The sequence below is a fragment of the Lontra canadensis genome, unplaced genomic scaffold, assembly GCF_010015895.1.
Source record: "Lontra canadensis isolate GAN:19392208 unplaced genomic scaffold, GSC_riverotter_1.0 scaffold19, whole genome shotgun sequence".
Lineage (NCBI taxonomy): Eukaryota > Metazoa > Chordata > Mammalia > Carnivora > Mustelidae > Lontra > Lontra canadensis.
In genome coordinates this window covers 16644756-16656499 of record NW_022631013.1, presented here as the reverse complement: position 1 = coordinate 16656499, position 11744 = coordinate 16644756, and the positions used below count along the sequence as shown (strand labels likewise).

The window sequence follows — 11744 nt, the reverse complement described above, 5'->3', positions numbered from 1 at the left end:
CAACGTGGAACGAAGGCACTGGGATGAATCCCGGTAATGTTAAGCTTGGACTCTGCTAAAAACTAGCTGTGCAACACCCTTTTCCTATATGTGAAATATTAAAAGTTGGGACCAACCTCCCATAACTCTCTGCCAACTAGGAATTTATAATCTAATGGCAAGAAAGTCATGTGACAAGGAGTACTCCAGAAGTTCCACATTTTTTATTCAGTTTCAAAGAGCTTTGCCTTAACTTAAAAGTCTTGATGGTAACACTTCCATTTCATATACTGTATTTCATAAATTTTATCTCACTAATCCTCCTAAAAACACTTTGAGGGAGACAGTGATGGAATCCTCTCCATTTCATGGTTGAGAGGCCAAGCAAACCTCTTTTTTTTTAAAGATTTTATTTATTTATTTGAGAGAGAGACAGTGAGAGAGAACATGAGTGAGGAGAAGGGCAGAGAGAGAAGCAGACTCCCCGTGGAGCTGGGAGCCTGATGCGGGACTCGATCCTGGGACTCTGGGATCATGACCTGGGCCGAAGGCAGTTGTCCAACCAACTGAGCCACCCAGGCGTCCCAAACCTCTTTAACTGTCACCAACTCACCATGATGTTGGAAGACTTCCAACTCCCTGGGGCCATGGTTTTGTCATCTATGAAATAAAGGGATTTGGCTAGGAGAATGTTTGAGGTCCCTGCTATTTTATCATTCTAAGAGTCTAAAAATATGAAAGAAGAGTCCAAGCGTAAAAGAAGAAAGTTTTACTCATGCAGTCTTCATAAGTGAGTCAGTGGGACTATCCTTTTAAAGGGAGATTCCTCTCATGTAACAGCCACCACAGGGTAAGTGAACAGCTGTCCCATAATGGACTGTGTGGGAGAGGAACTCCTTAAAAATTCAGTGGAGCTAAGTCCAAGTACATAATTATAATATTTTAAATTCATGACTAAAACATTTGAGGGGGGGGGAAATACCACAATAAGAAGACAGGCCTCAAGGAGAGATACATGATAAATTCAGTGAGATGACCCTTCAGTCACGGAGACAGTGGGCAGAGAAGACAGTGTAACAAGGTTGCAAAAACACTGTGATGTTGAAAGTGTCTGGGAAGGTGGCAAATGGAACTGGGATATCAGCTAGAAGGCACAGACTTTAAAACTATCTGTCAGGTAATTTTAACTTAGTAAAAATAGAATTTATAAGATTATAGCACATGGAGAACAGAAGCAAAGAGCAGGATAAAGGGCTGAATTAGGATTGGTAAAAGGGCTTAACTATCTCCGTGATCTTGAGTAAGGTTCTTCCCCCATCCAAGCCCTCCAATTTCCTGACTTCTCTATAATGGGAGGGGTTGACTCAAAGTTGTTTCCTGCTGACTCAGAACCTCCTTTAATCTTCTTAAAGATGATACTATCAACAGGCCTCAAAAGCTTCCCTCATCTATATCTTATTTCTTTCTTTCACCCTCCATATAATTTATTATTCCATTCCTGCTTTCCTCAAATAATGTCCTATATGGTTCTCCTGGCCTCACATTTTTCCTCCACCAGGGAAATTTTGCAGATGACACTCAGATCAATGCTCTGAAAAAATGATTCATACCAAGTCGTCCCCCCAACTCTATTCAAAAATCAAGTCTGAACCTTGCTCCCATGCAGTGGTCATACTTGGCAAATATATTTCCTGAGTGACTCAAAATGGACCCTCCTCTGCATGGTTCAGTGGAAAAAGAAATGGTCTGGAAATCAAGCAGCAATGAATCCAAATCCAGGTACTTCCATTACTAGCTGGATGACCACAGGCAAATGACCTAATCTAAGCCTATATTAAATGGCCACGGGCAGCCCTGATGTTACACAGATTCCTTCTATTTGCCCTTTCTGCTGTCATTATTTTTTATATCATTACGTCCCTATTTTAATCTACTGCCCAATTTTATACCCAGTAGTCTTGTCTAAGGGCAAATCATCTGTTCTGTGGAATAAAGCCCACTGACTTCAGCACCTAAATTTTAGGAAAAGTACCTGTTACTCAGAGAACACTTTTTTGTATAATTTCTAGATTTATCGTTTCAGCTCCAGATGGCTGAGGGTACTGAAGGTCTGGCTTCTATCCAGATCTAGGATAGAAGAGCCATAAACCCATTATGGCCTGCCAATATCTGTACTTGATATGCTCCGATCCTCGCCCAGAATAATGCAGAAAAGTACAGAGACGGTGTTTATATGACTTCTGAACCAAACTGTAAAGGAGGTAGGAAGAGCCATGCAAGATGAAAAGACATGACACTGGGGAGCAGAAAGATAATATGAACGGGCTTTAGTTTGACTTTTCTGGGGCCCAGTTCATTTTTGACTCACACATTTCCACTCAGTTTGGAAAACACCCATTTTATGCCTACTGTATCCAAATACGTCTTTTAATTTGGAGTTTAGTTATGATAAATGCCAATGGTTTTAGTTATGATGGAGAATTTTACAGATGACTTATGACTGTATTCCAGAAAATGAAGTAATGTTAAGACAATGACATAATAAGAAAAGCAGTTTTCTTTAATCTCTGGTTTCATCCTTTCTTACTACATTTACTACAGATAAAAGTATATTCTTAGGGCATAAAAAAACACCTCCCAGTTCCCCAGAGCTTTAAAAATCTTGGCATGGTCCTTCTGCTATACCATCGTCATCCCTGAGTGCAGTTCTAAGATCCCTAAATTCCTCTATGCTACTGAATATTCTCATGCTCCCTCTGCCTACAGCCCAGCTACACCTGGGCTCTATACTCTGAGAATGAGTTCTTGCACATATTCTAAAGAAGCAAGATAAGGAGTGGTTAGACCTACATAGAAACCTTAGGCAACTGACCCTAGGATTTTCTTCCTAACAGACTGGAGGACCTAAAGCGCCTATCATTTTGAGTGTGCTTCAAGGTTCTTCTTTAATTTAACAGCTACCCACTTCTAATTTAAGGTTGGTATTTCTTAGGTCATTACCTACCTTGTTATGCACATGACAATCGCTACTATAATGGCAATCTGTACAGCTCCAATAATGGCTGCAATAAGAACATGAGTGAGCTTTTGCCTACTTGGCACAACATAGAGAATACTAAAGTCCGTCTTTTCACAGTGCTGTCCAGTGTAACCAGATTCACATCTGAAAGGAGGGGAGGGGAGAAAGATTCCTATGAGAATTGCAAATTTCAATAATCCTAGGTTTTAAAATTAAAAACAAATAAAAGAATGATAAATTTATCCTGAAAAACCACTGCCATTTGTGTATTTCTTTAAACTCTATTCAATATGTCTATTTCACATAGTGCTTCTTTTATCCATCATTACAGCACATTAATTTTAAAGTCACTGAATGGTCTTTATTATCTTCATTTAAAAAATAGTACTTAATAGTACATTCAGTAGCTGTAATATAGCTAACATCTATTCCTCACTCTAAGACACGTCAGTCATCTTCCATTTTTCACAATCATGAATGAGGTATGGCAAACATTTGTTGAGTGTGCGCATTTCTATATTTAGTGTTATTCCTTAGGCTAGGTACTTGAAATGGGATGGCTAAATAAATAGGTATAAACATTTACAGTTCTCCGAACATAGCACCAAATTATATTCAACACACTTTCAGCATACATTAAATATACATTAAATATAATCATTTAAGATGTAAGGGGAAAGAAAAATAGGTTATTAATGACAGAAACAGAACCAAGTAGGTGCTAATCTTAGAAATTATCTGAATTCCAAGTAAAAGTAAATAAAAAGGCAACAACATCAGCTGATGATAATAATTTGACAGGGGGAAACATTTAAGATATTTAACAGAAATTTCACATGTTTTAGCTGACAGAAGTGTAATGTATAAATTAGCCAGCCTTCAGTTAGACCTGATTAATAAAACCTCTGAAATGTAAGGGTAGCGTAGTTATTTACATCCCACACTTCATTTAAAAAAAAAAAAAAAAAAAAAGATTTTTTTAATAGAGCACACATAAAGAAACCTGGGAGTAGGAAAATAAGAAGCCAGGGGTGATGTGAGTCCTCTAATGCCCATGCCTGAGGTTCATTTACAGTTGCCAGAAAGTTTCACATTGAGTTCTAAGTTTACTAGCGGACAAAAAAAAAAAAAAAAAGGTAGTAAGATAGATGTACAGACCACAGAATGTAATTGAGAGCCCAGAAATATACCCATACATCTATGGTCAACTGATTTTTTTTCCTTAAGATTTATTTATTTATTTGACAAAGAAAGTGATAGAGTACAAGCAGGCAGAGCAGCAGAGGGCGAGGGAGAAGCAGGCTCCCCACTGAGCAGGGAGCCTGATGCAGGGCTCAATTCCAGGACCCTGGGATCATGACCTGAGCCGAAGGCAGACGCTTAACGACTGAGCCACCCAGGTGCCCCCAGTTAACTGACTTTTAACAAGGGTACGAAGACCACTCAATGAGAAAAAATAATCTCGTCAACAAAAGCGGCTGGGACAACTGGACATCCACATGTGAAAGAATGAAGTTGGGCCTTTTCTTCACAACATACACAAAAAAAAAAAATTCAAAATGGATCACAGACCTAAATATAAGAGCTATAACTATAAAACTCTTAGGGAAAAAAGAAGTAAATTCTCATGACCTGGATTAGGCAGTGATTTCTTAGACAGGATACCAAAGCACAAGCAACAAAACAGTTTAACTGGACTAAATCAAAATTAAAATCTTTTGTGTTTAAGGACACTATCAAGAAACTGAAAAGGTAACCAGGAGAACAGGAGAACATTTTTGCAAATTATCTGGTTAGAGACTTGTATCTATAATACATTAAAAAAACTATTACAAACTCATTAATAAAAAGAAGAAAAAATTACAAAATGGGCAAATCATTACAATGATCTGAATAGACATTTTTTTTTCCAAACAAGATATACAAATGGCAAATAAGCCCATGAAAAGATAGCAACATCATAAGTCATCATGGAAACACAAATCAAAATCACAATAAGATACCACTCTATACCCACTAGAATGGCTAGAATCAAAAAGTCAGATAATATCTGTTGGCAAAGATAATGTAGGGAATGAAAAATGGCCGACGCACTTTTGAGAACAATCTGGCAGTCCTCAAAAGTTAAACCCAGAGTTACCATTTGGCCCAACAATTCCGTTCGGAGACACTTCCCCAACTGAAAGCAACACAAGTCCACACAAAAACTTGCAAAAAATGATACAGGGCAACATTGTTCATTAATAGCCAAAAAATGGAAATGACCCAAATATTCATCAATTGGTAAGCAGATCACAAAACATGGTCTTAAGGAATAAAGCATGGACACACTACAACATGGATAAACCTTGAAAACACGATGTTAGGTGAAAGAAGACACAGAAGACCACGTTCTACAAGTCCATTTAAATGAAACGTCCAGAACAGGCAGATCGATAGAGACAAAATAGATTAGTGATTGTCTAAAACTGAGGGTAACAGGGAGATTTGGGAGTAATAGTTACAGGACACAGAGTTTCTTCTGGAGGTGATGAACTGTTCTAAAACTGACTGGTGACTGCAAAACTGAAAAAAAAATACTAAATACTAAAAACCACTGGTTTAAAAAAAAAGAAGAAGAAGAAGAGGGGCACCTGGGTGGCTCTGTCAGTTAGGCATCTGCCTTCTGTTCACGTCCTGACCCTGAAGTCCTAGGATCGAGCTCCGTGTAGGCTTCCCTACTCAGAAGGAAGTCTGCTTCTCCCACTCCCTGGTTCTCTCCCCCTGCTCACACACACACACACACACACACACACACACACTCTCTCTCTCATTTAAATAAAATCTTTAAAAAAGAATGAAAAAGAAAATGAAAACAAGAAAGTGGAAATATCATTAACATAAAACACAATCTCCACAAAATAAAATCAAACCAGTTGTTCAAAACAACCACAGTGACTATCATTAGTAGATTCAAGGGGATTTTGTCTCATTGGTCCTGATTTAAAGAGGGAACTTTCTGATACAGAGAACATCTACCTCAATAATATAGCTGTAATAAATTCAAAAATATAATGAAATCTTACAGGATTTTTAAAATAATGCCTTTTGTGGTAGGCTAATGGTGAAAAGTCAAAGCTCAATAAAATAAAAACAGCTCCATGGGGAGCTATAACAGTGTCCTGGATATGAAGTTCTCTGACAGTTTAGCTTAATCCAAAGATTAAAATCAGAATATCAGAAAGAATGTATAAGCCATATATTATTCAGGCAATCCTCTTCGGATATTATTTTCTGCAACTGACTTTTGGGTTGTACTCTCCAAATACCTGAAGTAATGACTTCTAGGTTATTACTACTTCTTCCATTACTGATTAAAGACAGATCCAGGCATTTGGTCCTCTAACCCTCTACTCTTTCATGCCACACACTGTCCATAGTCATCTCATTCACTACCATGCCTCATGGGCTGATTCATCCACTCACCCATTTACTGAGCTTCTGACATGTGCCAAGCACTGTAGTGGGTATTTGGGATACATCAGTGAGCAAAACGAATGAAGACCCCTGATCTGGTTAACCTCTAATTGGGGGAGCGAGGGTCCATAAACATTGATAAGTAAATTAAATGGTATTCTTAGAGGTTGACGGGACTATACAAAGAGAGACAGGAGAGTTAGTAAAGGGAAATGATGAGTGCCAGTTATAGGCCAAGAAGGGAGGGTTGCAATTTTAAACAAGATGGAAGGGTAGTCTTCGTTAAGAAGGTGACATGTGAGCGAAGACATGAAAGGGTTGAGGAAGCCTGCCATGTGGACAATAGGAAGGAGAACACAGAACACAGCAAAGGAAGAGTCTGTGCAAAGACCCTGAGGAGGAAGCACGAGACATGGCGTGTCCAAGAATAGCAAGTGTGGGGGCGCCTGGGTGGCTCATTTGTGAAGCACCTGCCTTTGGCTCAGGTCATGATCCCAGGGTCCTGGGATCGAGCCCCACGTTGGGCTCCCTAATCAGTGGAGAGTCTGCTTCTCCCTCGTCCTCTGCCTGCCCTTGCCCCTCCCTCCCCAAAACCCCACTCTGTTCATGCTCGCTCTCTTCCTCAAATAAATAAATAAAATATTTAAAAAAAAAAAAAAGAATAGCAAGTGTGGCTGGCGTGGAGCAGCAAGCCGAAGGGAAGAAGGGGACCAAGACGGAGAGGTGAAGTGGCCAAGGTATAGGGCTTCTGCACTTGGTGACAGGAAGGAGCCCCTAGGAACTTTTCAGCAGAGATATGACATGAACTGACTTTCATTTGAAAAGTCTCCATCCAGCTGCTGTGTTGAGAATGAGCTGTAGGATACAATCCGGGAGGCTGTTGCAGTAATGCCAGGGAGAAAAAAATGGTGACCTAGACTAGGAATAGCAGTGGCAATCGTGAGAAGAACTCAAATTCTGGATATATTCTAAATAGAGATAATAGGATTTCTCAACTGACTGGGTACGGAGTATGAGAGAGAGAGAAGTCAAAGATGTATCAGAGGTGTTTTATTTAAGCAAAGGAAAAGGGAGAGTTGACATCAACAGAGATGAAGAAGGCTGCAGGTAGAGCAGGTTTAGGGGAGGGAAGGCAGATCAGGAGATCATCTTAGGTCCTGCTGAAATTGATGAGTCAAGACGTCCGTGCAAAAACGTCAAGGAGGAAGAGTCTATGAATCTATGAGTCTCAAGTTGAGGAGAGAGGTCTGGGACTTATGTAAAGTAGGAATCATCAGCCTATGTCATGCAAAGCCTTAAGGCTGGATGGCATCACTAACGAGGAAGACCAGAACTAGACTTTGGTGCATTCCAACACTGAGAGAGGTCGGGGAGCAAACGGGAACCAGCAAGAAGATGCAAAAGAATGGCCAGCGAGACAGCAGAAAACAGAGAATGCAATCCCTAGAGCCAAGTGACGAATACATATCACACAGGAGAGAGCAATTAACCATATCAAATGCTACTGGTTGTTGAAAAGCTTACTCGGGTGGATTCAAGAGAGACGGAAAGTGAGGAGGTGGAGACAGAGTGTAGGCAACTAACTCTTTTAAGTTCTACAAAGAAAAGAAATGGGATGGTCGCTGGTAGGACAGTGAGGGCTTTTTCCCCGGGACAGAAGAAATGAAAATATAAATAAATTTATAATTATAGATATAAAAAAGAATATATATAAATATAAATACATATAAATTACATATTACATATATTACATATTATATACATAAGAATATATGGAACACAGAAAAGGGGGGAGTATTTCTGGGAGGTGAGAGTAAAAAGTCTGTGAGTTCTCTTCATATTGCTTCAGTGTTCTCAGTGAACTCAGAAACAAGATGGTCAGCTAAGGATGAGGGGGGTATTGACAATCTGAACAGAAGGGTGACCGTAGAAAGCTGTCATCTAGGACAGAAGGAGAATGAATGGACTGCAGGTCAGAAGGCCAACTTGGCAGCCTGTGGGCCCCGCTTCAAGTATAAATGTCAGGGAGACACCTTAACCGGGTGGTGTGCTTTTCAACAACTGCCATGTGGGCCGTTCAGCTGTATGGGTATACAGCAGGCAGGAAGGCATGAATCAGGATTAGAGTTTTGTCAAGTTGAGTATGATAAAGCAAGAGAGGAACTACCATGGCCAGCCACGGAGTTTAAGATGAATAAGGAGGGGATGAAGACATGCAAGGGGCGAGGGACACAGGTGCCATGATGGATAAACTGGAGGCCTAGAGGCATGGAAGCTAGGCTGGGTAGGAGCTGCGAGGGATATGCTAGGGTAGAATCCCGCACGTATGCCTCCGACCCGCATCTGTCACCTGAATTCTCAAACCAATATATATCCCGCAGCCTACTAGACACCTGTAAGTGGATCCCCCACAGGCACTCAAGACCAAGCATACTACACTGAACATCATTTCCCCCCAAAGCTCCTCCCTCTTCCCATTCCCTTTCTCCACTCAATTCTGCCTCAGCCAGAAACCCAGAGGACACTCTTGACTCCTCCTTCCCATGACCCTCCATCAGCTCCCCCACAAACCCAACCGGTCACCAAAATCTAGAGATTGAATCACCATATCTTCTTTCTGCAATTCATCTGCCGAACTCAGTGAAACTCTAACTCCTCTCCTTAGTTCAGGTTCTCACTCCTTACTGACATTCAGTCTCCTGAACCATTTTCCACAAAACCACCAGAATAGCTTTCGGATCTGATCACAACTTCCTTAACTAAAATCCTTAAGTGCCTTCTTACTACCTTTCAAATAAAAGGCAAGCTCCTAGGGTGGCACAAATGTTCCTGTGTAAGACCTGCCCCTCTTCTCACCATGTTGCTCGCTCTCCTTGGGCTGAAATTCCTTGTCCGAAGTCCCAAATCATCCCGTGTATATCTATCTATGTATGGCAGCATTTTTCATATTATATTTTAACTGCTTTATTATTAGTCTCTTCTACCAAATGGTGGGTTTTTTGGAAGCCAAGATCCCTGGGTCCCTGTCATACTTGAATTTGAGACCCAAGGGCCAGGAAGAATTTGCTACAAAGTAAGTAATAAGTAAACAAACAAATTAATGGTGGGATAATGCTAGAAAATTCTAACCTAACAATAGGACTGTGGCTAACGGTTGTTCATCCCTGCCTGCTTCCTGCTACCCAAACACATCCACCTACTAGTCGAAGCACACATGATGTTATGGCCTGATTCTTGCAGACTTTGTAAATGCTGAGACAAAGAAAAAGATCTACTTGCTTTTTAGGAGTTACAAGAGTGCAGAAAAGAGATTCTCTGGCATTTAAAAAACATCTCTAGTCTGGAGAAGAAGGAAAAATTGATCATCATTACATGGCATTCAAAAAATAGTTAACTAAGTAGCTAATGGGCCAGGCCCCACCCTAGACACTGGGAAGACAGGGTTAGCAAAACAGAATCCCTAACCAAACAACACTTACAACCTCCTAACGTTAACTGCTATTTATTAAATGTATACCAAAGACCAGATATTCTGCTAAGCACTTTGCATATATTATCTCACTTAGTTTTAGCAACAATTTAAATTTAGCAACAATTTTAGGAGGTAGGTATTATTATTACAATTTTAGAAATGAGAAAATGAGGCTTAAACATTTAAGTAACTTCTGAAGGGTACAGACAAGAACTGGCCCATCTGGTGGACCTGCTCCCAAAACCTTTAACAGCTTATACCATTCAATCGTCTCACTGTCAATTACTGGAAAAGTAAATGCTGCAAAGTGACCTGGTATCACTTCACTAACAGGACATCGACCTCTCTCATCCTTCACTTTTAGGTATCCTGAAAGATGCCCTATCCTAAGAGAACACCACGATCTGAACTTCTATCAAGATATGCACGCACGTGGGATGGATATGAGGACTCCCCCAAATGATTTTGTTTTAAAATTGGCCTGCTCCCCTCTGTATAGCTGTGTTTCCTTAACGTTCAAGAAAGGGGAGGTGGGAGCAGAGCGATACCTCCACTGAAGTCAAGGGGCACTTTTGATCAAGAAAAAGTCAAAAGCTTAATAAAGAATTGTTTAATTATTAACAGTGTATAGTATTTTTGTTTTATTTTTTAAGCAGGAGGAGAGGAGGAAGATGAAAAAGCCAGGAGAAGGGAGCTAAGGGTAGAGGGACCGGGAGAAATGATTTCAAACAGCTTTCTTTCACTTTCTGGATAGAAAGATCCACTGGCTTCTAGGTTGACAGAACAAAAGAAAAGTATAGTATTTTTTCATGTTTTGATGTTTCGACTAAGAAAGAGAAAAAAGGATTCTGGCCCAACTGCAGGAGGCAGGAGTGAGCAGAATGACAGCAATCTCCCCTCGTCTGTGGAAACATTAGCCGGCTAAGGAGACCGACAGGAGGTAGAGGATCAGCTCACAGCAGCAGCAAGAAGGGCTACCAGCAAACAGACACAGAACAGCAAAAAGCATTACGATCATTAGGCTGAGAGGAAATCTGAGATCTAGTTTTGCTGCTGCTGACCTTGAACAAGTCACAGAACCTCTCCGGCATAAGACAGTTGAAGATTTACACCTTTCCCATTTCCACTTCTCTCCTCACACCTGGTTCCACATCCCCATTGCCTTATTTTTAGAAATCTATTTTAGTGTTATGTTTTATTTGAGTTACATGTTCTCTGTTCTTAACACATTCTTTAGTCCCTAAATCACCTTGTGACAGATTGCCTGAACCAAAATAGTGCTGGAATATGGCATATTTTTATATGAAAAAAATGTATTAAAAATGTTAAGTCCACAATCTTAAAACCCTAATATGATATCTGGTTTTGATTTTGCATACTATACTTATCAGTGCTTTCCAAATGATGCCACTAATTTATTTTTTGATTGAAGTGCAAATAATTATTACTCTTTGGTAATATTTAATCCGTAATTCATTGCTTTCTACAGAGCAGTGACTAAAGGAAAAAATTCCTCCCTCTGACCTGGAGGTGTTCACCTACCTACAAGAAGCCTTCTGAGTCGAATAGATGAATTCACACCTCCCGTGGATGCAGTAACCATTGAGGTTTTCAGGGCAGGGCATGTGGTTTCCAATATACACATCTTCTCTTTGATCACTAGCGTCTTAAAAGAACATAAACCAGGTCAATAAACAGTGAAAAGCAAACTGAAAAATAGGGACTTTTCAAAGGTTCTGACAACAAATAAATTTGCAGGGTAATTTGGAAAAGAAATTACCAGAAGCCCAGATTGGGGGCTGAGTAAGAACCGAGATC

At 40.1% G+C, this 11744-nt stretch overlaps 1 protein-coding gene across 2 annotated transcripts in view; it reads right to left on the bottom strand.

Annotated features, from left to right (window-relative positions):
* Positions 1-11744, bottom strand: part of TMEFF1 (transmembrane protein with EGF like and two follistatin like domains 1) — an 82044-nt gene that overhangs the window by 1166 nt on the left and 69134 nt on the right. For both annotated transcript variants that reach the window (XM_032860718.1, XM_032860719.1), the window contains exons 8-9: positions 11469-11592; positions 2984-3142 (exon numbers count right to left, since the gene is read on the bottom strand). In XM_032860718.1, coding sequence (XP_032716609.1) covers positions 2984-3142; positions 11469-11592 — 283 coding nt within the window. The remainder of the gene's footprint in view (positions 1-2983; positions 3143-11468; positions 11593-11744) is intronic.